This window comes from Malania oleifera, chromosome 13, assembly GCF_029873635.1.
Source record: "Malania oleifera isolate guangnan ecotype guangnan chromosome 13, ASM2987363v1, whole genome shotgun sequence".
Lineage (NCBI taxonomy): Eukaryota > Viridiplantae > Streptophyta > Magnoliopsida > Santalales > Ximeniaceae > Malania > Malania oleifera.
Genome location: NC_080429.1, coordinates 63,312,201 through 63,339,713, shown reverse-complemented (window position 1 = coordinate 63,339,713; position 27,513 = coordinate 63,312,201). Strand labels below are relative to the sequence as shown.

The following is a 27,513-nucleotide window of genomic DNA, read 5'->3' as shown; positions in this document are numbered from 1 at the left end:
ATAAGATCATGTGGTGCTACCAAGGAAACCCAAAGGGTGACTAGGTCGAGTTAAAAGATTTTAAAGTACTAAATAATAGTAGATTCACAAAATGGTTCGACCAAGGCGCGACCAAGAAATCTTGGAAGTGTGACCTGGTCGACTATGCTATCAACTGTACACAGAAATCTTCCAGAGTATGTTGACCAAGGTGCAATCAGGAAATTTTGGAGGTGCGACCAGGTCGACGCACATAACACTTTGAACAGTTGCGACTGTTTATGTAACTTTTGGGAAAAGACATAATTTTATCTATTTAAATACATAATTAACACAGATATAGAAAAACTCATCATTCTCTCATTCTCTTTCTCATACAATGTATTTGAAGGGCTATCCCTAAGGGGCACAACGAATTCCTAATTTGTGATCAATATTTTTTCGTGTATGATATCAAATTATATTATGAACTTTATTATATCCGGAAAACGTGTTTACTAACTCAATACCCACCGATCTCGTGAGGAAAAATAATGTTTTAAGAAAAATGACACTATAACATGCCTTGATCATTTTCTGTTTTGTAACATCTTCTCTATTTATTTCTTACAAAATATTGAAATTTAAGTACATGTAATTTGACATATTGATATTATCAAAAAAAATTTATTTTTACTTTCCTCGAAATACAACCATTAATTCAAAGCCATGAAATTTTAAAGTTATAATTTAATGTCTTAAAATTTCAAATACCTCTTCCTTCAAAAATACCATAGCCTAAGACTTGGATGAAAAATTTAGTCTGAACAAATAAAAAAATATTTATTTTTTATTATACTTTTTCCTCTATATCAAATACTATTAATAATAAAATTTATTCTATTCTATTATAATTAAATGTTAGAAAAATCAAATATTAGCAACATGAAAAAATAATTTTGTTCATTAATTTGTTTCATTTTGCCCTTTTTTTTTTTGCTCTCTAATACCATATATCAAAAATAAATTATTTCTCATTTCCTTTCCATTTCTTAATGTTCCCCAAACTCCAAAAAAAAATTCTGTGAAATAGAGTTTCCAATACATCTATCAAATTAAATTCTGGAGCCTAGAGATCTAACAAATGGCAGGCGTTTGGCTTCAGACAGGACTCCCTCCCCAGTACAAGGTGCAACAAGCAAGAACTCGCTGACGTAGAAAAAAATTAAATTAGAGAAGCAGAAACCTTCGAAACTGGAATTAGGACTTGGGAACAAAATACAGCAACATGCCCTCACATGTCTAAAGGAATTGGACATGGGCGGACGCCCCAGGAGCAAGCTCATGGTAACCCCAAGTCCTAATGTGTTGGATTCAATTATGCATGAAGGCCAAATACTGACGAACCCCAAGTGCTGCTTCCAGCCCCCAACTTGGTGCCGCCCAAGGGGAGGAGGGGTCCAAAGGACGTCCACGAATAAGACTAGAGTTTTGGGTTCAAGACAAAATTTACATGCCACCAATGCCAGGGGGGGAAGGCTATGGTATGGATCAGCAGTTGGCCAACCCAACCTGTGTTCATCAAATGTGTTTTAATAGAATGGTTTGGTTAACTGAACCACGCCCAGCCCGGCAGTCCAAATGCTGCTGCCAAAGATCATAGCGCCAGCTGCAGTTCTTGTTTCTGAATGGGATCCCTCGTCACTACTTAAAATTGAGAAAAGTGAGTCCTCTATGTGCAGCTGCAACTCCCAGACAATTGCAAGAGCATCACAGTAGTTGCTACTACTAAAAATGGGAATTGGACAACCTTTCAGCCTAGAGAGGACTCAAAACCTCACCCACACTGGCCACTAATCTCAGTTGAAAAGAACTGCTCTGCTTTATCAATGAAACTACGGGGGAATCTACAGTGCAACATTAATGTAGAAGAATTGTCTGAAGCCAGTAGATTGTGCTTCAGAGCCATTTCTTCAAAATTTTTTGTAGATTTATCTCTTCGGTTTCGTGCTTTGCCAATTTTAGTGTTGGTTCCTGAAGTACTACCTTTCCCCACAGCAACTCGATTGCTTCTTGTGGTACAACGGTTGGGTCTTAGAGGGATATCACCTTGAAGCTTTCTATATTCAGGACCTAACAAATTACATTCAGCAACAGAATCATCTGACGAGGGATTCTCTATATTCTGATCCAATTTAACTGCAGACAAACCACTTCTGCAAGATCTTAACAAGGACACAAGCATATCTGTACTAATTTCTTGCTGAATCACACCCTTGTTCTGCTCACACCCATAGCAGGCAGCAACAAGTGTGCCAGCCATGACTGGCATCAATTCTGGATCACTGAAGAACACAAATGGGAGATCGCATACCTGTATTCAAGTGTGACAGTTGGATTTTTCCATTACCATCTTGAAAAAAAAAAAAAAAAACATAACATCTTGACAAAAGAATTCTGCTGATGATTCACTGACCTTATGAAGGATAGTAGGACTCTTCCCCCATCGAAGGACAGCTTGATTCCCAGGGTGGAACAACGCAAAGTAGCCAAGAAGCAATAAAGACTCTAACAGAAGCAAGCCAACCTAAAACAAATTGAAAAGAATGTAATATTAGTAAGACTTGCTGAAATACTCAGCACAACAAATTTGGATTCATCTACAGCACAAAGTGCAACTAATAACCAAGAATAGTAAACAAAACTTCATCCAGATTTTCCCTGCTGTTATTTATTTATATATTTTTGGGTTGGGGGGCTAGTGAGGGGATTCCGTCATTCATTCATAGTTTAAAAACTGACATAACAAGCCATCAAACAACATAAAACACACTATACTTCAACTCCAGAGAGATTTTGAAGAATGGTGCCTGCAATGCACACATCAATCATGCATAGGGTTCTCTTGAAAGGTGACTGAGCATTCATTTTCTCAAGAATTTCTGTTTTTTATTTTGTTTGAATAAATATTTATTATTTCCAATTGATGTAGCTTTTATCACCTGATCAGTAGCTCTTCTCCACTTGCTAGTGCAGTGAGAAAGAAGGAAACTCATCAAGTGGAAAAATTCCATTTTCAAGTCCGGCCTAGCCTGTAAGAAGTTCATGAGTTCATAAAGAAAAAAAATAAATAAAGTTATTCCTGGTGCAAAACATATAAGAGATGCATCTAATAATAAACAAAAATAAATAAAAAAGGAAAAATTAAAAGAAACAATAACAAGAAGAAATGAAAACTAAGTTCAAGAAGCTAGCTACCATCTAACCCGAAGCTTGTCAAAATTAACTTACTAGCATTCTCTGAACAAGAGAAATATCCATAAGAGCCAAATTGTTCAAAACCTTCAGCACTCCAGTTGCCACTTCTTCAAAATTTGATGGAAGGACATATGATGCCTGAAATTCAATATGATTCATTTTTTTATTATTTCATATAAAAACTTGCTCAAAAAGAGTGCCCTGGGGACTCAATTAGCATAGACAGCCTTAACATCAGAGATGAAAATAAATAATTTAGATGGTGCAATTAAAGTCCCAATATATCATGAATTCATAGTGATACGTAACCAACGTCATTATCATGCATAGATGCAAAAATAGAGAAGTTGGGGGTATAATGGCATATTCTATTTCATGTCTATTTGAATATTTTGCCATGTAATCAATTTGTCAAGCAAAAGTGAACAATAATGACCAAGAGCATAGGCAAGAATGAACTCTGCCTATGATGCACTTAATGTCCTAATCTTTCACATATAGCTCCCAAGCTCAGGTAAAGGTGGAGGGTTGCGTTAGGTAGCTGACAACTAGCATAGAACTTGTTAAATCACTATAATATGAATTCTTATCGATTATTTGTTGGGCGTCCCCTATGGGCAATGCATTGTACTTACACCACCTGAGTGTAGCAAAAAGTAGACGAGGGTGGTCTAGGTCATTGCCCTGAAGCGACGTGTCGTGTCGGCACCCAAATATGGTGTCAATATGCGAGGGTTCCTGCATCATTCTGGATGTGAATGGGTAAATAAGTTAGTTCAGGAGATTAGAATTAGATTAGCATCTTGGAATATAGGGACACTTACAGGTAAAAGCATGGAAATTGTGGACACAATGATTAGAAGAAAACTTAATCTAATCTACCTTCAAGAAACTTAGTGAATGGGGGAGAAAGCTAGAGAAATTGAAAAATTAGGATTTTAACTTTGGTACACTAAAAAAGAAAAACATAAGAATGGGATAGGAATTATTGTAGACAAAAACTTAAAAGATAACATTGTAGATGTCAAAAGAGTAGAAGATAGAATTATAAAATCAAATGGTCATAAGCCAAGGGATAATAAATGTCATCAGTGTTTATGCTCCTTAAGTAGTCTTAGGAAAAAACCTTAAAAGACAATTGAAAGGGATAATAAAAAGGTTATTAGAGGATACATGGAGGATATAGATATGGAGACAAAAATGAGTCTGGGGAGATGATTTTAGACTTCTTCATGTCATATGATTTTATTACAACAAATACTTACTTTCAAAAAAAAGAAGAATGCTTAATAACCTTCAAAAGTGGACAAAATAAAAGTCAAATAGATTTTTTCTTAACTAGGAGAGTATATCGTTCATCATGTAAGGATTGTAAAGTTACCCTAGATGAAAGCTTAACCATATAACATAGAGTTTTAATGTTAGATACATGTATTAAAAAATGGAAGAGAAAGGATCCAATAAATCAGTGCAAAAGAACCAAGTGGTGGAACCTAAAGGGGAGAAATATAATAGAATTTAAAATAAAATGATCAAAGATGGTGATTGGACAATAGAGGATTGTGTAGACATAAACACTCTTTGAAGCAGGATAGCTAGCTCTATTAAAAGATAAAGAGATTTTAGGTGAATCAAAAGGAAGATTCTTGGTGGTGGGATAAAGATGTCCAAAAAGCTATAAAGACAAAAAGAATTTGGAATAAAACATGGCAAAAATGTAGAAACATGGAAAACTTTGAAAAAATATAAAGATAAGAGAGAAAAGATGCAAAAAAAAGGCCATTAGTCAAGCTAAACATAGATCATTTAATAATTTCTATACTAGATTAAATAAAAAAGAAAGATGGTGAAATTACTTTAATAAGCTATTTAATGAAAACCGAGTGGAAAGCTTAAACTTAGACTTCACAAATGAGAAAAAGACTAAAAGATATTAGATTTATTTGCAGAATTAGAGGTAATGAAGTTAAGTTTGCACTAAAAATGATGAAAAATGGAATAGTTATAGGACCAAATAACATCCCAATTGAAATTTGGAAATGCTTAGGCGATAACACAACTATATGGTTAACCAAGTTATTTAACACAATTATAAAAACTAAGAAAATATCAAACGAATGGAGGAAAAACACTTTAATACCTATATACAAAAATAAAGGAGACATTCAAAATTGTAATAATTATCGTGGAATTAAACTTATGAATCATATAATGAAATTATGGGAAAGGGTAGCTGAACAAAGATTAAGATTAGAAACGAAGGTCTCAAAAAATCAATTTGGTTTTATGCCAAGGAGATCTACTACAAAAGTCATATATCTTTTAAGAAAATTAATAGAAAAGGTTAGGAAAAAGAAGAGGGACTTGCATATGATTTTCATTAGCTTAGAGAAAAAGTATGATAGGGTATCTAGAGAAGTTCTATGGTAGGTTCTAAAAAAAAAAATGGTCTGTGTAGTAAGTATATGGATATCATTAAGGATATGTACGATGAAGTGATGACTAGTGTTAAGACTATAAGTGAAAAGACTAGCAAATTTCCAATCACAATAGATGTACATCAAGAATCTACTTTGAGTCATTATCTTTTTGCTTTAGTAATGGATGAACTGATTAGAAGCACCCAAAATGAGTTTTCATGGTGTATGTTGTTTGTAGATAATATTTTCTCGATTGATTAAACAAAGGGTGGAGTAGAATTTAAGTTAGAATTATTGAGAGAAGCTTTAGAATCTAAAGGCTTTAGGATAAATAGAAATAAGATAGAATATATGAAATGTAATTTTAGTCATAGTAAGAAGAATATTGGAGACAAAATTAAACTTTATGGTGAAAAAATCAATAGCAATAGTAAATTTTGATACCTTGGATCTATAATGCAAGCTGAACGAGAAGTTGAAGATGAATGCATAGAGTCAAAGCAAGTTGAGTAAAATAGAGAAGTGCTTCGAGTGTGCTTTGTCATTATAGAATACCCTTAAAATTAAAAAGAAAGTTTTATAGGACGGTTGTAGGACTAACTATGCAAAATGGATCAAAATGTTGGGCGACCAAGAAACAACATATCCAAAAGGTAAATGTTGTTGAGATGAGAATGCTAAGATACATGAATGGTATAACATTAAAGATAAATTAAGAAACGAATGCATTCACGGTATATTAGGTGTAACTCTTGTAGAAGATAAGATCATGGAGGAGCAACTCAGATGGTTTGGACACTTACAACATAGGTCACATAGTGTGCTAGTGAAGAAGAGTGGATTGCTGTGCTGTGCAGTAGAAGAGATAGGGGTAGACCTAAAATATCTTGGAATGAAATAATGAGTAAAGATTTAATAGCCCTGAATTTGTTAAAGGAAATTATTCATGATTGCATAAATTGGCGGAAAATGATTCATGTAGCCGACCCCACCTAGTAGGGTTTAAGGCATGGTTTGTTGTTGTTGTTGTTTGGCATAGGTGATGAAAATTAAGAAAGTATAGGATTGAGAGACCTTAGGAGTGAGTATATAATTTTTTCTATTACTATATATATATATATATATATGTATATGACTTTTATTCATATATGGACGATTTAGAGCGAAAACACCAAAAGTTAAGACGCATACAATTGAGAGGGCCTTCAAGAATCTATTGTAATATTTTCCAATTTTTATTAGTGTGTATGCTTGTGTGTGTGTGTGTGTGTGACTTATTTAGAAATGTAGGATTTACTGCATAAGCACCAAAAGTTAGATGCACACATTTGAGAGGGCTTTCAAGCATCTACTGTAATATCTTTCTATTGTTATTAGTATATTATATATCATCTATATTATATAGGGTACAATATTCTTTAATATAAAAGAGAAAATTATATTAGAAAACTAAAAAATTACAAAACTTCAAAGAAAATGATGTCCGGAAGAAACACAGAAATTAAAAACTAAAAATAGCCCCACCTCCCAGTGCGCACAGAAACGAACAGTCCTGAGCACAAAAGATGTCTCTTAATGGCTTTTCTAACTCCTTGGCATAAGGAGGGGGGGAGGTGTAGTAGACCACTGCCTCTTTTCAAAGTAATCAAAGCACTCCTCCCCCACTTCCCACCCTCCAAAATTTTTAAAAAATAAAAATTTGAAAAGAAAAAATCTCTCTTCAAGAGCACACCCTGTCAATTCCAGCAACTTAATATGTCAGAAAGGAAACAGTAAGTATCATCACATAACTGTAAGTGAGAAGCACCTCATCCAAAGTTTTGAACCCACCCTAAGGCCCTCCACTAGACCCCTCTCCACCCCACAGCTAATCATCCTACTAAGGGCATCTATTAATGAAGCAAATAAAAAAGGAGTGTAGGACTAAATCATGATAAAGGGTGACCATTAACTATCACCTAAACAATGGCAAAGGATAAACACACTATAATCTACCTCCTCCATCTAGGACAAACCCTTTGCTCCGTAACAACCAATCCAAATGAACTCCAGCTTACCCTCTCATGAGCTTTCACAAAGTTCCATCTTAAATACAATCCCCCTTCCTATGACTGTGTTTTACATCTTTCACAACTTCCTTGACCACCAAAGCTGCATCCAGACCCCCCTGTAAAAGCACCGTGAAAACTAGATATGATAACACCAAAAACGTCACTTACTCTATTTGCAAACACCGTATAGCTAAAATCTTATATATAGTCACCAAGCTAAAAGGCCGACAATCCCTCACCCTAATGGATTTATACTTCTTAGGCACCAAGGTAGTAAAAGTAGAATTAACACTCCTCCCCACAACACCATTATCAAAAAAATTGTCTAAAGAAAAAAGACTCAAAAAAATCTTCCTAAAATATAATGACCCAAGAAGTCTAAAGTAAACCCAAAGCAAAACCATTTTCTTATCCATGTAAAAAACCACTTTCATACCGTCATCCTCAAAAGGTTTCTCAAGCCAATCTGTATATTCCACCAAAATATGAGACTAATCCAGTCCTTCCATAACTCTACCATGAGCTTCCTCAAATTAACAAAAATCCTGAAAAAGAAAAAAGAGGAGGTGATATACTGCATAATCAAATCTGGATTCCAAATCACTTACCCTTTGTTCTCCAAGTTCCTAAAAGAACTTCTTTGCACTTTCTACCATTAGCTAGCCTAAAAAAGCCCACACTTACAATCACCTTCTTTAACCCAGTTCACCTTAAACTTCTGCCTGCCCCCCAAACCCTAATCACGCCAACAAACCCATGATGCCCCCACTACACATTCCCAAATCTGAACAGAATAGGCACCCATTTAACCAAGCATGAAGAACAATTGGCAATGATCAAAGAAAATTTTAGACAAAGTTTCCTGTTACAAGCTAGGAAAAGAGTCGTCCTGCTTATTTGTAATTAGAAATCTATTAATACGAGTAGCCACAGACCTTTCACTACATGCCAACCAAGTAAATTGAGTGTTGGCAACTGTAGATCTCCCAAATCACAATCCCACATAAACTCATCAAAACTCCTCCTACCATTTTTAATCCTTGACCCCAATCCAACCCCATGACCACCCTTACTGCCCCCATTATCCCCATAATTAACAGATATAGCCCACTTCAGCAGTTCCCTCTCCACATTCTCTTTATTCGCCTCTTATCCTAGGGTACATCACTACCCCATCCGGCAAACCAGACAGACTCGCCAACTTTAACTCCTAGCTAAGCTAACAAAATGTGTGGGTCCCTACTACCTAGCACCCCTACCCCCTTAGAGAATCAATATTTACAATGTAAGCCTCGCCACCTGAAACTCTGGCACATGGATAAATCTTCAACTAACTGGATTCCTTTCAGTAGTGGTATATGAGAATTCATTCTCAGATAACAAATTAAAAGAAAAAGAGAAATTCAAAGACAGGAAGGGATTAGAATCATGCTTCTCAACTAAGAACTTGGAGAAGTCTCCATCCTCAAAAGAACCAAAATGTGATCTGTCATCTTGATTGCCTGATCAGACTTTTGATCTGCATCCAAGCAGTCAACCTTCAAAGCCTCGTCAACCACATGCACTGCAAAATCATCATAACACCAGATTCCTTGGCCTACATCTAAACTGTTGTGTTAACCTCCTCAAGAGCTTTGATTCTACCATGAAGGTTGTTAGCAAAGTTGGGCCATCACAATGATCCGTCAATTTATCCAACAGGATGTTAGCATCATCTTTTAAGTCACAATCGAACTCTGAAAGAATTGATAGCCCTTGAAAATCCATCTTGACAAAAGAAAATCCCTCACAATCCTCTCCAGAATATCTGCAATGCAAACCAGAATCTTAAACAAAGAGGGAAAATGAAGAGGAATCAGCAAAATACAAGCATAGATTAGAGTAATATGCCTCCCAGAGGACCGACCCTGGGGAGGGGGGGGTGGGGGAGGGAGGAAGAAGGAAAAATACACTTCCACCCATGAAGATGCTTAAAAACCTTAGCAACCACAAAATCCCAAAACCTCAAAGTCAAAGCTTTGTTAGGTCTCCTCTATGCAACAATCTTTAATATTTAAGATCTATAGACCAAGAAGCCTTGACTTGGAAAGGACCTCGACTTTCCAAATATCAAGATCCAAAGGAGAAGAATCAAAATTTGGACTACAAATTAAATGGGGAAAAAAAATGATTTGAAAGAAAAGTATCTAAAAGGGTGGCAAAAAGTAGAATGAACATTTGACACTAAGGTAAGATCAATTTTTTTACGCTAATTTAAATTTCTTGTCTAAGGCGCAGATTCAAAGAATAGTACCCCCATTATATATATGAAGAAGCAAGAAATGGGAGCACTATGATAGTTGAAGAGACAAAAATGCCAAGGAACAAGAAAAATGAGAAATTAACTCTCTTATTTGCCAACCCTGTACATCAACAAAGGAAAGAAAAGATAGGAATTCTGCATAATAAACTTTGGGCGCAAGAGTAGCATTTAACCTAACTGAATCAAGTTTTGAACTTGTGAGCTGGTCTTTGAAAGAATAAGATGGGGCACTATGTAAGATTGTCATGTCTTACTGATTCAGATGCATTAAGAGGCTATTAGAGGTGCAAACAAGAACTCGAGTTAACCAAGTTAGTTCAAAATTTAGAAACCAACCTATTAAGAGTCAAGTTCCTCCTCCCCCCCCCCCCCCCTTCTCTTCCCAAGCAAGGAAAAAAGAAAAATAAATAGAAGCAAGAAGAATGTGTGCAAATAAAAGCATCAGTGAGGCAAAATATTATAGAAAATTTTGCAGCACACAGAATTTGTACATAAAAATGAATGACCACAAAAAGTTGACAGCAAAGTTAGAAATGACTACAGGGTCAATGAAGCAAGCTTGTACAGTTTCCAGAACATTCAAAAAAAATAATGGTTCTCATAAAAGAGTCATAACACAACAAATTCAGCCGGTTAGCTCCACATGAAAAATTTTGCAGCTAAAAGGAAGTTACCTCTTCAGACGACAATTTATTGTTTGCCTGCAACAATACAGCTGTCAAAAGAGATGGGAGACAAACTAGACCAGTTTCTGACATGGCAGAAAGAAGTGATGCCCCCGATTGCTTTAATATCAACAAATTATCATTCTTTGTCCCTGCACCAGTATCCATCATGATATTTTCATCCTTCTTAAGTTGAAAAGAATTGGAAGAATCCGCAATGGGATTTTTCTGAAATTCATCAGGAGCATCTGTCACGTTAGTGTTGGCACTATCTGACTTGGTTGCAACATCAGCCAGCTCCTTCTCACGATGGCTGCCTACAAATACTGACTCATCACTTCTATTATGCGGACAAAATTCTTCTAATGGCCTATCCTCCGGGACATCAGGCAAAGTCAGTGCCATGCTACAGTTTAGTGTAGATAATGGAGTTCTAGGATCTCCACTGGAGTTATTCACCAAAGAATTTACAAAACCAGTGATGTTTGCACATTTACCTTCTTTAATTTCATCTACTCTCGCTGTTTCAATTGGAAAAGATTCCCAATCAATAGAAGAAATAGTTCCAGGTCTTGATGTCAGAACAGTCAATAGTTTTATACTTAAAATAATAGATGAAGGAAATGGCGACCCTTCCACCTGAGGCCTATCATAGAGAGCAAAAAGATCCCTCAGTCGATGAATAACCTGGTATACAACCACAAGCTCCAGCAAACCGTCCTGCATTTGGAGTTGGCATTCATCAGAGCTTATATGGCCCATTATTGTTGTTACAGTCCACAAGAAACCATCCAGTACTTCAGAGATTGACTCAAAATTCTCATATGATTTGCTCAATAATGAGTTGCTGCCGCCAGGCACATTCAAAGAAGCTGCAATCTTGATATAGTTCTCAAGAGCTGCTGACAACATGGGAATGACTGGAGGCAAGAGATTCTGTGCAAGAAAATAACTCCTGTTTGCAGGCATTGATAGCACCACCCTCAGAAGTCTTAAGAGGTATATGGTCACCTGGCAAGCTTCAGGTTTTGATGTATGAGAAGCTGGCAGGGCAGAAGCAATAAAATCAAGCAGACCGGCTTGGCGAGATGCATGCAGTTCAGGCTCCTTTCCCTCTAAAAACTAATTCACAATGTTAGAAACAGGAAATCAGAAATTTCACCTTCAAAAATGACATAGCACAATAATGAGAACAGGTGGAAAAATGAGCATGTATTATTCATTGAGTAGATTATCATCAGCGTCGATGAGAAAACTATTAGCATTAAAATCAGATTATAAGTTCTACCCAAAGGTGAGCTGGTCCCAACAGCGAGGAGAAAAATATAGCTAAATTTCAAATTTAACAAAAAAAAAGCCGCATTAATAGTTCACCAATGAGCAAGAAGGTCACAATACTGGAGAATTAATATAACAACCACACATACAAGCAAAAAGTCAATGACAATGACCACACCCAAGCTTTAAGCCCCACTTGGGGGAGGGCAAGAGAAGGGAGGGGCAAGGCATTGGCCATGGTCTTAAATTTCCACAAAATTGTCGAAATTTACGATTTCCATCACCCTCGAAATCGAAATGGCAGTTGATTCCTGTCTTGCATAATTTCCATCAACGAATCATCCAAAATTTATCGAAATCTTGAAATTTTAGCGAAACTTGTCAAATTTTTAACTATATGATGAAATTTCAACAGAATTCAAATGAGATTTATGAGTGAAATGAAATTTCTATCTTAATTTATTTATTTATTTTATCGAAACAAAAGATTATTGCAAGTAATTTTGAAATTATATAAAAAAATAAACTTACAATAACATTTTATTTAACCATTCATGTCTAAATTATCATTATTTGTATAATAAATAATATTTAAATGATTTATGAATTTCATTTGTATTAACTGAATACGTTTAATGCACATTATCTTACAAATATGTTTGCTAGACATACTATTTTAGAAGTTTTCTACCTCATGCAAAACATAGATGTATTTAATTTGTAATATATTAGTCCTAAAACTTATATCATTATGTTTGTAAACCATTTCTAAAGTTTCACAAAGAATTCCATAATTTACTACTAATTTCTGTTATTTTTTCAAATCGAAATTGACATCAAAATCTGAGTCGAAATTGAAATTTAAGACCTTGGCGTTGGCTATATGAACACATGTACTGGGGCGATATCCTCATAAAATAGAAATGCAGGCAAATCCTTATTTACTACCTCATTCCATGTTATTCTGGGTCTATCCCTCCCCCTCACGCAGCCTCTAGCATCAAATAAATCACTCTTTATCAGTGGAGCATTATTTGGTCAATGTTGCAAGCTTACAATTGCCCAATCAAGAAAATCATACACCCATAAGATTGTACAAAATTATAGAAAGCAGTTCTCACCTGCCAAGAGAAAATTTAAAACTCAAACCCCAATCTCCCTCATATAATCACTAGTAAGGAAACTTACAGAGTTTATTCCCTACTAAAGAACATACAGACTTGCAGAAGCCTGTATGCATAAACTAGCAGACCTCAACACAGACAGATATAACAACCAAAGGCAGAGTAAATAGTTATAAGACCTCAACACACAGACAAATATAACAACCAAAGACAGTAATAGTTATATTCTAAGTCAACAAAAAGTTAACTTTAAATTTCACTCAGATTCACAGAAGAGGCCAAAAATAGCACCAAACAAATGTTCCATTAAATGGTACAGATAATTATGCCATCCCAAGCTGTGGAGTTCACAATTTAATTGATGTAGGACAAGTACAGAAGATCAGAAATAGAGAAAGAAAAAAGGGAATGAAAAAGGAGGAGAAGCAGAAGAACAGTGAAAAAGAGAAAACAAAGAGGCTGCTACACAGAACAGAGAAAGAACAGAAGGGAAGAGTCTGCATGAGAGACTGAGGGAAACTGAACAGAAGATCTGGATTCAAATCTGATAACTGTCTAATACATTACAAAAAAAGTAACCCAACATTACAACCAAAACATGCAATAACAAAATAACCCCAAATACAACATATAATTATATAATAACCCCAAAGGACTAAAAATACACAAAATAACCTAAATTAACTAAGCTTCCAAAATAACTAAAAAATTTTTCCAAAGTAAAAAAAAAAAAAAAAAATCCTAGCAACAATATAAACATATAAAGTTCTCCATGGTTCTCCATCAAACTCCCTTTGTTAGAGAAAACTCAAGCTCGAGCTTTGAAATGTCATTGTAGCTTTAGTCCCTGTTTGGAATGTCTTCAAAAATAAGTACTTATTATGGAAGGTACTTAAATTAAGTAGAGTTTGGTTTACACTTAAATAAGTACTTATTTCAAAAAGTACTTTTCCAAACTACTTTTGTTTTTAATTTTTACGAAAATAGTATTTTATGAAGAAGTATTTTTTCTAAAAAAGGTACTTATCTGAAAAAGTACTTATAATAAGTAATCCCACACTACTTTTAGATAAGTAATGTTTCATAAAAGTACTTTTTCTATAAGAGGTTTCAAACAATCCCACTGGATGTGAAGGAACAAAGTCAAACAATTATGCAAATCAAAAGGATGAACTGCATTGCATTGTTAATCACCATAGGGGAGTATCTAAAAAATCTTCCAATTGCAAGTAGCATAGAAGGCTGCAATGTCCTATGATAAAATAACAAGTCATCCAAACAAGAAATCAATTTAATAATCAAATATATAGGCAGCTCAAACAAGTATGCGTTCGCTCCATATTCAAGGATGGTGGACGATGTTTCACTAGATTTGGTTAAGGAAGATGTGAGGGGGATGCGAGGGATGCAGGCAAGAATTTACTGGATGGAGGGGAAATAATCTGAAAGGGATTTTCAACAATAGGGATCTGTGACTAAAGAAGTTTGAAAAATTCTCAGGAGCAACCAATTGTGCCTCATTTTTTGGGTTTGAAATGGAAAATTGAGGTTTAAGAGCAAGATTATTGACAAACATATCTGTCCTAATAGTTGGAAACTGGTCTTGAAGTTCATTGCAAGTCTCAACAACCAAGTTTGGTGGGGTGTGGAGGCACCAACAGTGTTTAGGGGCACTAAAAGCAAGTCTAAGGCCTTATTTTCAGAAGATTTGTGTCTCATGTCCACTAAAGAATCAACAAATTGGGCACTCTTAATATGAAAATCATTTCATGTAGCCATGATACTCAATTATGCAACAATGGCATTTTTTGTATTTCATTGTTCATCCTCAACAAGTTGAGTTTTCTTTTGAACATCTTGGGTGGGCCTATGACTAACTTGTGATCATTAAGAAATTGATCTAGACTAATGGAAATCTTTAAGATTTAAAGTAGTGATATGGGTTGGTAACTGGAGAAATCTCTCAGCTGCCAAGGACACATAGCAAGCCTCATATTGAGTTGTGGATGTTTTTGAATTTGCAAAATGATATGCTCTCTAATTTCTTCCCTCAACATTTTTCGAACATAATCACCACTATAGGTCCCTCACTAAGCACACACAAATAAACAAGGTCTCTAAATTTAAGGTTATGATCAGTGACAGAAAAAGCTGCCTAAGACTACACAGTTGATCCACTAATTGGTTCCTATAAAAATGTGGGCTATATTTCTCTCTCAAAATACATCTCACTTCAGACCAAGCAGTAATCTCCAAGATAATTTTTTTTTTTTCCATTTCAAATTTCTGCCAATATTGCTTTGCTAACCAAGAAGTTTTGATTTGGCTAAGTAGATACTTTGTTGGTCACACAATCCATACCAATGAAAATAACTCTCTGGTGGCGTTTGGTTCATGGAATGTGCGTGCCAGCAATATAATATTCCAGTAATGTGATAATATGTCCATGTTTGGTTTACAAAGGAAATTTAACATTCCAGTCATCAACTAATATCATTTAACTATATTTTAGGAAAATTTTACTACCATTTATAAGGTGGTATTGTAACTTTCCTAAGATAAATGTGTCAATTGGGGTTCTTGGTTAAAAACATGAAACTTGCACAGAGATGTAGAGAGCCTCTTGACTCTATCATCAGGGAGGACACAAGGCAAGTAGGTGAATGCAGCAGCAAAGGATTGATTCGGCGTCCTGATGGTGATTTTGACGACAGCAAATGGGGTAGTAGATTTTGAACATTCTTATGATCACCTCCAGAAGCTCAACGATGTCAAATCGTTTCAACATGTAGAGGCTTGCCATCAATTATTGGCCGGACTGCCTAGTTGAGCTTCATATGTGGCGTTTAGCTTCTGGTGAGTGCAGGGCAAGCACGTGAGGGCAGCAGGCGAAGCACTGATCTAGGATCACAACGGCGATTTTAAAGGTGCAATTTGAACTTTTCGATGATTATCTCCAAAAGCTGGACGGCACCAAATTATTCGCCATCGATTATTGGCTGGACTACGAAGTTGAGCTTCACAAATGGCATTTGGCTTCAACTCACCATCGATTATTGGTTAGACTTGAACTTCATAGGCAACATTTGATTTCCGGTGAGTCGAAGATCTTGAGCTACAAAAGTGAAGTAATGGAGATCAACAATGCAAATTGCCAGTGGAGAGAGAGAGAGAGAGACATAATTCATTGGTAACTGAATAACCAAGAAAGTGGGTTGTAGGACACAAGGACAAGCCCATTTGGTCATAAACACAATTTAGTTCATAGAATTTAAGTAAACCAAACACATGAATGATACATGATGCTAATGTGATTATGGAAGTCTAATATTCAAGTAATCTCAAATTTTATTGGAATGCTAAATTTCATGAACCAAACACCCCCTCTATATCCTCCAACCAATCAAAGGAAAATTGAGGACCTAAACAACCATCAAAATCAAGAGGACACCTAGGTTTTACCAATTGTTGAGAATTGCCAACTAGGTGGCAACTAGACATTCGGAATTGTCTCATCATTTTTTTTTTAAACAAGAGGGAGAATATGGATCACTGCAAAATCAAACAAGTACCAATTACATAATTAACATTAAATCAATTTCTATGAAATCTGACATTACCAAAAAATCCTTGTGCTGCGTTCTAAGAGATTCTTCAAATATCACTTCAATATCTTGCCAATGCTCCAAGCAAACTCCAGTAATAAACTTAAAAAATGGTGCTAGCACACTGAATTTATCCTCCAAAAGTATGTATCAAACAATCGAACATGGATTTCTTGGGACCAACAACTAAATCAAACAAAGGAACACTAACTTATCATAGTAAATCTCAAAATACTGCAGCTGGGCTTCAATCTGAATGCTGGCAGACTTCAAAGCACTGAAATTTGCATTGACAATCCAATATCTTGCATTATAAGTCAAAATATCTGAGAGACAAGTTAAAATATTGCGAAAAAATCCACACAAAAAAATGATGCTAAACTCTGCTATTCTGAAAAATGCAGAAGAGTCTGGCAGTTTCTCCCACATGCATCACCGCATGTGGACGCATGTGCCTCCAGTGATGATTTTCTGGATTATAACAGATCAAGGAGTGGTGATTCTACTGTTGGTGGAGGTGTATCAAGTAAGTCCAGGAAATGTGGAGTTTTGAAGGGTGGTTGCCTGGGAGAGATTCTGGTGACACATGGGGCCACTCCCCTGGTCAGATGAGAGTGAAATTGCAATTGGAGGTCTTTTGTGGGGTTCTGTTATTGATGGAGAAATGAGGTGTTGTAAAATTCTTCTGGAAATTGGTTTCGAATTTCAGGGACATGACTGTAGTCTCTGGAGAAGTTGAAGATAATGAACAGTGCTTCGAATATTTGTATTTTCATATCTGATTTGAAACGATGTGGGCAGAAATGGGAAGTGTATTGCAGTTATTTTGGTGGATTTGGTTTGCAATTTTGGATGATCCTTCCACAGAGATTGTTGTAGGAGTAAGAAATTTGATGGATCTGTTAAAGAAGAAGAATTGGGTTCAAATATTGATTAATACATAATCAATCAAACACTACTTGAAAGCGACTCTGCTGCTCAAAAACGTAATGCTCCAAATATTCCTGGAAAATCTTGCTCCCATTGGACCATTTGTATCCATATGCATTAGGATCCCAATTCATGGATTTCTCGGTTTGAGAAATAAAAGTAAGAGGATCAAACCATTTCTCAACGAAGGGGTATAAAATCCATTCCTGTTGAACCTGCTCAACTAAAGCATAAGAGATCACCCTTGTAAGTGACCACAAGATATATGCGTACTTCTTCGAATTGGCTGCTTCCTGCTTTCAGTTACTGTCTCTTTCTTGGTACGAGTCGCATAGCAATTTCTTAAGCATCCTGCCATTCCTCAGTTTAGGAATGAAACGACTATTCCCACTAAGCGCTTTGGCCCTTCTAATTAAGAATCGAGTTGAAGTTTGCTCTGATACCAAATTGATGTAGGACAAATACAGAAGATCAGAAATAGAGAGAGAAAGAAGGGAAAGAAAGAGAGAGGAAATCAGAAGAAGAAAGAACAAGGGAGAAGGAAACCGAGGCAGCAACAGATTAGACAAAGAGAAAGAATTAGGAGAGAGAAATAAAAAGAAGAAAAGAAAGAAGAACGGAGAAGAAGAAAGAAGAAAAGATGCTGCTGGACAGCAGAGAACAAAACAGAGAAAAAGCAGGAGAAGGGAAGAAGGAAGAAGAGTAAAGAAGAGAGAAACTGAATAAGAAAACTCGATTCAAATCCAATAACTGTCCAATAGATTAACAAGAAAGTATTTATAACCCAATATTACAACTAAAACATATAATTACAAAATGACCCCAACTAAAATACACAAAATAGCCCTGAAATACTTCAAAAACACAAAACAAACATAAATTAACTGAACTTCTAGAATAACCAGAAATTTTCACAAACTAAAATAAAAATTCTATCTACAAACCTACAATATAAACATTTAAAGCTCTCCACTGATGGTTCGCCATCACTCATGCAACCAAAAAATTGCAGTACTTAATGTAAAGCTACTGCATTTGAAAATATAATACTTGTTGGCTAGCAGTAAAATTAATACTTCATATTCTATCAAAATAAAGGTCCAAAATAAGTACCTTAATCATTTCAGCAGTTATAAGGCCTATACTTGCAGCTCCTTCTTTTCTTGCTTGCCGAAGTCTTTGAAGTTCTTGAAGCCACCTCCCAATTTTTGCCCTGGCAGTTCCCACAGCTGTTCTATATCCAATACCACCATTTTCAGCACCAACTGGAGGCTCAGGAAACTCATGTTTTAGAGCCATAAGCCTTTGCCTAATCCTTTTGATCCTTCGTTTTAGTGAATGTTGTGGTGCAATATTTCCAGTTGAAAGAGAAGAACCTCCTAAACCCGAGTTGTTTTCTTGGCAATCTTCAGCATTGTTGGTTGGAGTAGATCTTCCCTGATTCTCCCCCCTATTCAAAGACCGGCGCAACAAAGGTGAAGATTGATCCCTGAAGTCCATTGACGCTCTCTCCCGTATTTGTTCCAAGTAAAATTTACGACGTTGTTCACTTTCACTAAGTCTCTCAGCTAATTTTTGTGCCAGAAGTTCAGCTTCTTCTTGCTGGGCCTTGGCTCTAACCTCCTTTCTCCGAAGCTGCTCTATAGCCTTTGCCTCACGTGCTGCACTTGACGCTTTGCGTTCCTCTTCCCTTCTCACTTGAGCCTCTTCCTTTTTTCGCTGTGTCTCAGCAAGACGCTGTAACTTTTCAGCTTCAATAAGTTTCCTACGCTCCAAAACAGCTTCTTCTCTCGCCATGTCCTCTTTTTGCTTAGTTTTTATAACTTGAAGTTTTTCAGCTCTCCTCAACTCTGAATCATGAAGTTTCTGGCGCAACATAAGCTTTTTATTCTCTTCATTTAAGGAAGTAATGAAACGAACCTCATTAACCTTACTGCTTTCATCACCTGCCCTTCTCACAACTTGAGCAAGAAAAGCTTCATGCCGAGATTCACTACGTTGGTGGCGAGCATACATTCCCTCTCGTAGCTTCATGCTGCGAACAGCCTGCCATTCATTAACACGATTTAACTTTTCTGAGGTACGCTGAAGCTTTTGCACTCTCTCGTTCTCTAGCTCACTTCTAATCCTCATTGCTCGAGCATGCTTTTCTTCTGCTTCCTTTTTCAGATCCAAAGCAGTTTTCTTCTTCTTCTCAGGAGACATTAGTTTATCATGCAAAACACGAGCACGCTCAGCACTTCTCCTATTCATGCTTGGTGAATGTGAAACACGGGAAGAAACACGGAATGGTGATGCGAGTATGTCCTCCCAATTTCTTTTTTCTTTCCAAGCATCCATGGACTTCCGTGAAGTTGCATTTTTCATTTCCTTTTCCTTATCTTGCCTCTTCAGGAGATCCATGCACTTGGGGTTTTTCTCAACAATACTATTGGTCAAGATATCATCTTTCCTTGGCAGAAGTTTTTCTTTTTCAAATGTAAATCCGAGTTGTTCTTTCTTGCACTTTCCAGCTGCAGAAGCAGAATAACTGTCTTTAAGAGGTGGCCTCATTGAATAGGAATCAGCAGTGGATGAGTTCTGTGGAGGGACCCGACCATTTTGCGCTATTTTGTTGGACCTGCTTGATTCAACACTCCGCTTCTCTCCAATTATGTTTCTCTGAGTGAGATCTGGACCTCGACTCTGCTTTCTGGACTTGATCATCAAATCTTTAGAATTTGTTGCTAAAAAACTTCTCTGAGCTGACTTCTTCAGAGTATCACTGGCTATATTTTGGTCATTAGGACATTCAACCCCTGGGGGTTTCACATCATTAGCAAGACTCATGCCAGCTCTTTCCTGTCGAATTTTCTTAAAAGCCTCAAGAGATGAAGACAGAATTTCTGCTCTGTGAGGTGAAGTTGTCATTCTCCGGACCTGCATTAAGCACAATGTGACTAAGCATATGTTATATTGGAGAACTAAGCACAATAAAGATAAACTTTGACCTGGCGAAACATAGAAGAAGCTCGTGCAACTTGTTCCATAACATTAAATTTTAAAAAAAGAAAAAATCATCATGTCATCCTTGTACACATTAGTCACTGTCATCCAAAATTACAACTTGCATAAACAGGTAAGGAAGCAACAACTAAGCCTTAATTCCCACTAGGTGTGGTTGGTTATATCATATTTTGCCATTCTACACACTCTATGGTAAGGCCTCAAGAAGGCTGGAGCACAGACTCGCTGTCAAATTCTTAACACGTTGGTCCAAGTTATTCTAACCTTTTAGGTCTATCCCTCCCCCCACTCCTACAGCCTCTAATGTCAATATCACTTTCTCACAAGAGCATAATTTAGTCTACATTACAAGTCCCCAAAAAGGCTTAGCAGCAGTTTCCTTCAATCGGCACTACAAGCCCTAGCTTACCATTGATGTATTCATTCCTTATTTTATCCTTTAAAGTCTACCACTAATCCACCTTAGAATTATTATTTCTACTACATTTACTTTCTGGAAATGTTGTTTCTTAGTTTCCTCAACATTCTGGTCAGTTTCACAAAGCTAGTCTTATGACCATCCATACTCTTCCTATGGAGTGTACTCATCCTAGAGTACATTATCGAACTGTTTACAGCACAAACCACATATACAATGTATCTCAAAAAGGCAATGCCCAGTCATTGCTGCTATTACTTAATCGCTTCTAATTACCCTAGCCATGACTTTGCACAAGGACTCTAAGAGGTGCATGCTTCCAAAAATCCAACCACGGTAAAATAAACTTGCTTACATGGGAAGTAGAAGTTTGGATCCTGTCAAACACAAAATTCTTGCATGATGCGCCAGGAAATGCGTAATTTCCATTGCAAATGAGAAAGCAAAATTGTCATATAATGGCATCCATTTCCTACAGTCAGAACGCATATATGCATTGAATTATAAACTTACCTGGGTCTATCAACAATTATATACATCATAAATAACATTTTTTTAGAATTTTCAGTTCAAAAAGACATATAATCATGTCATAATTCTGTCTCCATGCAAAAGAACAGAAAAATAGCCATCAAACCTCAGAAACTTCTAGTTTTTTTTTCGTGGATGCCTAAGGATGAACATTTGGTACTAAAAATTTACGCTGTTTTCTGATTATACAAATATTGGATGCACAAAAACCCGAGAAACAAATGAGTTAATAGTACCTAAAGATAACCAAAATAAGCAGGTCGAGGAGGTAAGGATCTATATCCTAAAAAGAGCCTAGAGGCTTGTATTTCTTTTTTTCCTTTTTTCCACTGACATTTTATTGTATGATTCACATGTCCACATATGTATATGCTTTAGTGTTGTTTTAACATTACAAAGTAACTTCAATTCAACTGAAGCACATAATCCAATTTGATACATTGCTAACAAAAAAATAAATAAATAAATAAAAGCTAAGCATGCTTACCTCCCACGAGAGAGCATGTGGCCTGCGGTGATCAGTCTTCTTCATTGTCATTGGCACCCCATCTATTACTTGAGATGAGGTCTTTTTCATGTTCTCAAATTCCTCCACTCTACTATTTAGTTCCTTAAAATCAGATGCAGCTTCTTCAAGGACCAGAATGGCCTCTTTCATCTGCTCCAAATCACATTCTAATTCACAGAGAAGATAAAGTTCATCCACAGCCCTATTAAGGTTCTCAAATAAAAAGCACCAAAGCCGCTGCCTAAACCTTTCTTTTCCTTCACCAGCATCAGCTTCTCCAATGGCAGCCACAAACTGGACTCTTGACAAATCATCTTCAAGTGTACCATCCTGAAGATCCCTAGAGCCTTCCACAGAAGTTGTCACATCAGAGACTGCTGAAGTTTCAGGTATATTATCAGATTCTTGGCCAATCATCACTGTGTTACCCCCATCTCTAACTGATACTTCAGAAATTCTCAAATCATGTTCCTCTGACATGACAACATGTGCCTCAGCCTTTTCGCCAGATGGACAACTAAAGCTTAGTGAGCTGTCATTGTTTGGTTCATGGTTTACCGTGCAATTTGAAAGATCGTTGCTTAGGTCGACCATTCGACCATCTATTATTGGAAAATTCACATCTTTGGAAGATAATTCACTCAGCTCTTTACAGTTACTCTCAAAAGATTCATCCTTACAAGATAGCAAAGGCATTTGATGAGGGCCAACATTTGCATCTAAAGATGTTCGCACCAATTTGTTCTCTTGGGATTCACTACAAGAAGGATCACATGCAGCCAAAATACCAGCATTCTCAGATTTGCTGCCAACTGCTGCACTATCAACCCCGGCATCACCAAAATGGGTCTCAGCTCCATCAGTTTTTTCACAATGCAGCAACAAAGCATCATCTTCAAGATCACCCCATTTAATTTTATGAACCATGCTAGGCTTATCAGTTTGAGGAATTTCTTTTGGGTCCCCAGTACTACTATTAGAATGTGTAACAACAACAGTTCCCAACACGGATGATTTCGAGCACTCATTGTCTTGATCAACCATACATTTATCAGAGTCATGCACATCCTTTTCATCTTTACTCAATACAGAAGTAGAAGTTGCAACATTCCCCTGGTTGTTTGCGGCAATTTCTGCCCCTGCCTTTGCATAGTTGGATCTATGTTTGCCATGTAAATTTCCATGTTTGTCACTCAATGAAGGTCGACTATGCACTAACTGTGATGTGTGCTTTCCCGAAAATCCGCCAACCCAACTTTGTAGAGAGAACTTTGAGTTACTTCTATGCTTCTGGAAACAAAGTGAAAAGAGGAATAGGACTTAAATATGCCACCAACAGCTAGAATAAACTGACCTCTTCTTGAATAAAGTTATCAAACTCTAACAAAAGGTCCATTCCAAGGTCATAATAATAGGACAACATATAACTAAAAGAACATGATCACAAAAATATGAAACTAGTGTATAGAAAAGAAATACTAATTGAAGAAAGAATAAATCTGCAATGCATAAATAGAAGAAAAAAATAGGAGAAAGAGGAACAAAACAAATGTCATCAAACAGGATGTGACATAAGGCATCAGTTGGATAGGTTGATAATTACTGTTGGCCCAATTTCTAACAGCTTGTGATTTTATAAGGTATCATTTTCCAGGAGGCAGGAAGTCCTGGGTTCAAGTATATGTTCTTCCCATGGTGTGTTGTGCAGAGCACTTTGTTCTATTTGTGTTTATGCGCCTAGTCAAGCTTAATTTGCTTACCTTCATTAAACGACGACTTTACCTAAAAGCTTAAACTATTAGGTCGTGGACCAACATTGTATATCAAGCATTAACAACCTCTTTGCGCACAAAACAAATCGCACATGAGGAGTGTTGGATAGTTTGATGCATAATGTTAATTCCTAACAGCTCAAGCTTTTGGGATCATTGGTGATCTAACAGGATATATATATATATATATATAGCAAGAAATTGAATGGTTATCTATTACAATGAATGTAGAGCTGTGCCAACACAGCAAGAGAGACACAGTGAAATAAATAAATGGATTGGTATAAATGGAGAATAGAGTAATTTCATGTGCTTGTCAGGTACATATAAACCATTTGAAAACTAAATCAAATAATCAGTTCTAGGTGATACTGCAATTAACAATACAAAAAGTGACTGCTATAAAATATGAGGCCCTTGAAATACATACATGCCATTCTATATTCTCTTAAATGATATCATAAAGCTTCAGATGATGCAGCCATCTTTACCCTGAAAGATTTCTAAAATGAATTCTTTGGAAGATTTGCAACTCAGGCGAGAGAGAGAGAGAGAGAGAGAGAGAGAGAGAGAGAGCAAGAGAGAGCACAAGAAAAAAGGAAGAAAAGATGAAAACAACACAAAAAAATTCAAAAAACAAATAATTACAAAACAGCTCTACTGGAGTAAAGCTACCCAATTCTGCTGTAAATTTGCCAATAGTAAATGCTGAAAGAACCTATTTGCCAAAACCCACAATGACACAACACCACTCTATTCCAAAGTAAGACAACAGAAGTATACATATTCTTGAAAATTCTGGCATTTTTTCCACCCATGTGCAGCAAAAGATAGCCATAAATGAACATTGCTACAAAGGCTTTCTCTCCTTCGTTCCAAATCACCTAACCAACATAGCAGAAAATGCCTCAAAGAGGCAGACCCAACTCTCTCCAAAAATACCAAACAACTTACGCTAGAGGATAAAGAAGTGAGAATGTCAAAACAAGTGCAAACAGGTCTCCCCACTCTTAAAACGTACATTATATCTTTATGATCAAATAACACTGATAAAGGCTCTTCTCTCAGTCCCCCCAGTTAATCATTAAGGCTCCATTTGGCTATTGTGAAAATGACAGGTAAAAAAAACGTAAGTCATGACTTTTGTCGTATTCAGCCTCGTTGAGCAGTTTCTTTGTCGGCACAGGCGTTAAATGATGAAAACTTTTAAGCAAGATCTTCCAAATTTTGTTTCTTTTACTTGAGTTTTCCCAGAAGGCGAACATAACACAAACCTCAACAATCAATACTTCAGTTTATTCAGTTCTGTCCCCCCACCCCCCCCCCCCCCCCCCTCTCAAAAAAAAAAAAACGATACATGTCCAATAAACAACCATATAATTCAGTACCGTGATATGTAATCGATTCCATTTCACACCATTTTCTATCAATTATTATGTAATCTTGAACAAAACAGCTGCAAGTAAAATAAATTATGACAATTTTCAACATTGATAAAATTAAAACAATAAATAAAACCTTCTTCACTTGGAACCATCCTGAGCCCTGATCATCTGCTTCTTCTTCAGGGATTTCCATCACAAACTGATCAGTAGAAGTATTGTGTATTGAGGAATAGAGAAAGAGAGAAAAGGTTTTTCTAGGATTTCAGTGTGGTACACATTTGGGAAGACCGTAGGAGGAAGTAGGGAGAGAGAGAGAAAGTAAAGTACAGAGCTGGGGAGGAAGGCAGGCGATGATGAGAGAGCACATTCTTACCAGATCGCTCCTCGTTTGTATGATGAATGACGAATTTGTCCCATTCCGTAAAATGAACACCCGCCTGCCCCGTACCTTAGCCACGACCTCTTACTATTTACTATTAACAAAAAACAAAAATGATCAAATCCTTAATGATGGGAAAATGTTACACCCAAATGCTATTTTTTTTTTCTTGTATCTTTTTATTTTTTTTTAATTTACTTAGGAACTCCAACTACCAACGAGTCCTTTGTATCTCCTGGTGCAATACCAAACTTACGGATCAGCGTCCTCGGCCCCCAGGTCTCGCTGATCAGGGTAAAGTTCGGATGCGGATACTGTTTCTATCCGTCAGTTGGATGTTTTTTGTATCTTTTTTTATTGCAGAATGAATAATAACCATAAGGATACAACAATAATAAAATAAATTAAATTAATTTTTTTTTTAAAAAATTACTCCTATAATTACAACTACATTTTCTCTTCTTCAAAAAAGTGATAAAGATACAATGGTAAAATAAAAGCATTTTTATTTAGAAAATAAAAATTTTGGGAGTAATGAAGCACGTACTTGAATATGTCGTTGTAAAGAAATATAGGTCTAAACTATTCTGTGAGAGAATATGATAATAATCTTTTTACCGCATTCAATACACGTGATTTTCGGCATATTTACTGCATTCATTCTTCTCTCTCTAGTAAGCTCTTTTATCTCAATCATTCTCTCTTCCATTTTCTCACTATCTTTTCAACATTTTTGTCTCATCACTTAAAGAAACTCTAACAAAAAAAAAAGTAGAATAATAAAGCAAAATACACTTTGTTTATAGTTATTTTTTGCCCAAACATTTCATAACCTTGTTGGATAGTACAAAAATTGAACTAAAATAAAAAGGGAAGGAAATTTGTGCAAGATGGTTGACCAGCCATTTAATGGTGATGGATCAGTCTCTATCCTTCTATTTTTATTTTTTAATTTTTTTGCACGTGCAAAATTTTTTTGTGCTACCTTTTAGCAATTGATTGATTTAGTTAATTTTCAATTTTTGAATTCTTTTAATTTGATTGGTTGATGAATTTTGGGTGTTATGTGTCTTGGTCATTGTCACATATCAGGCAATGAATTTGGTTGTTGTTAGTTGGTTGTTGGTTTGGTGGTTATGAGAGAGATCATTTGCTCAACCATTTCCTTTCATCTGTGGGAATGTGCATATTTTGAGCATATCTCCCTCTATAAAATACAATCTCTCACATTTTCAAGTCAATCCTATCATTCTTTTATTTTTAATTTTAAGTTTTCATTGTGATTTTGTAAGTTGATATGCATATTATTGTAATTTTCATGTGGCATGATATTTCTCTGTATATTTTCATGCATTTGAGTTGTTCTAGTGTCTTTGTAGTGGTTTGCATGCATTTTGCAAGACCACACTTTTTTGGCATCATACTTTTCAAAAATTGCATTTTTTGATAAAATGGATTTCATTGTCTTTCTCTTCTTCTTTTTTTCACATTTGCATGTTATTTTTCAAGTTTCCATGTCACCTAGGTTAGAATTAGATAAGATCCATGAGTTAGATCTATATAAAAAAAATTTGCATGAAATATGGAGAAAATATGTTAAAATGCATGCAAACAGTCGACTGATATGATGGCATTGTCAACCGCTTCTAGTTCTTTGCAAATGGTCGATGGTGCCTCTGAGGCATGGTTGATTGCCCAATCCAGAGGTTGTTTTAGAACTCTTCTCTCAATACTTTTCTCAAATTTACAGGTTGTTGATTAGTCTAGACACTCACTAGAGTGTATGGTCGCCGACCACTATTGATTTGATATGGTTTAATGGTTTTCTCCATAAAAAAAAACCAAAATTATCTTAGGAAGAACAAAAGTATTTTCCAAAAGTAATCAACAAAGGTCTTGTACTACTTTGACCATCGTTTGCCT

At 36.1% G+C, this 27,513-nt stretch overlaps 1 protein-coding gene across 2 annotated transcripts; it reads right to left on the bottom strand.

The window, feature by feature from the left end:
- Window positions 1-974: 974 nt before the first annotated feature.
- On the bottom strand, window positions 975-25,612 carry LOC131146772 (uncharacterized). 2 transcript variants are annotated; one of them, XM_058096551.1, is made up of 8 exons: window positions 25,345-25,612; window positions 22,034-23,344; window positions 18,705-20,510; window positions 10,664-11,776; window positions 3,250-3,354; window positions 2,961-3,050; window positions 2,435-2,545; window positions 975-2,332 (listed from the first exon to the last, which is right to left on the bottom strand). In XM_058096551.1, the coding sequence occupies exons 1-8, from the start codon at window positions 25,402-25,404 to the stop codon at window positions 1,796-1,798; spliced, it is 5,133 nt and encodes a 1,710-aa protein (XP_057952534.1). In that variant the 5' UTR covers window positions 25,405-25,612; the 3' UTR covers window positions 975-1,795. The 2 variants fall into 2 exon arrangements, with proteins under 2 accessions (XP_057952534.1, XP_057952535.1); XM_058096552.1 differs by lacking the exons at window positions 975-2,332; window positions 2,435-2,545; window positions 2,961-3,050; window positions 3,250-3,354 and adding an exon at window positions 3,899-3,964.
- Window positions 25,613-27,513: the final 1,901 nt, after the last annotated feature.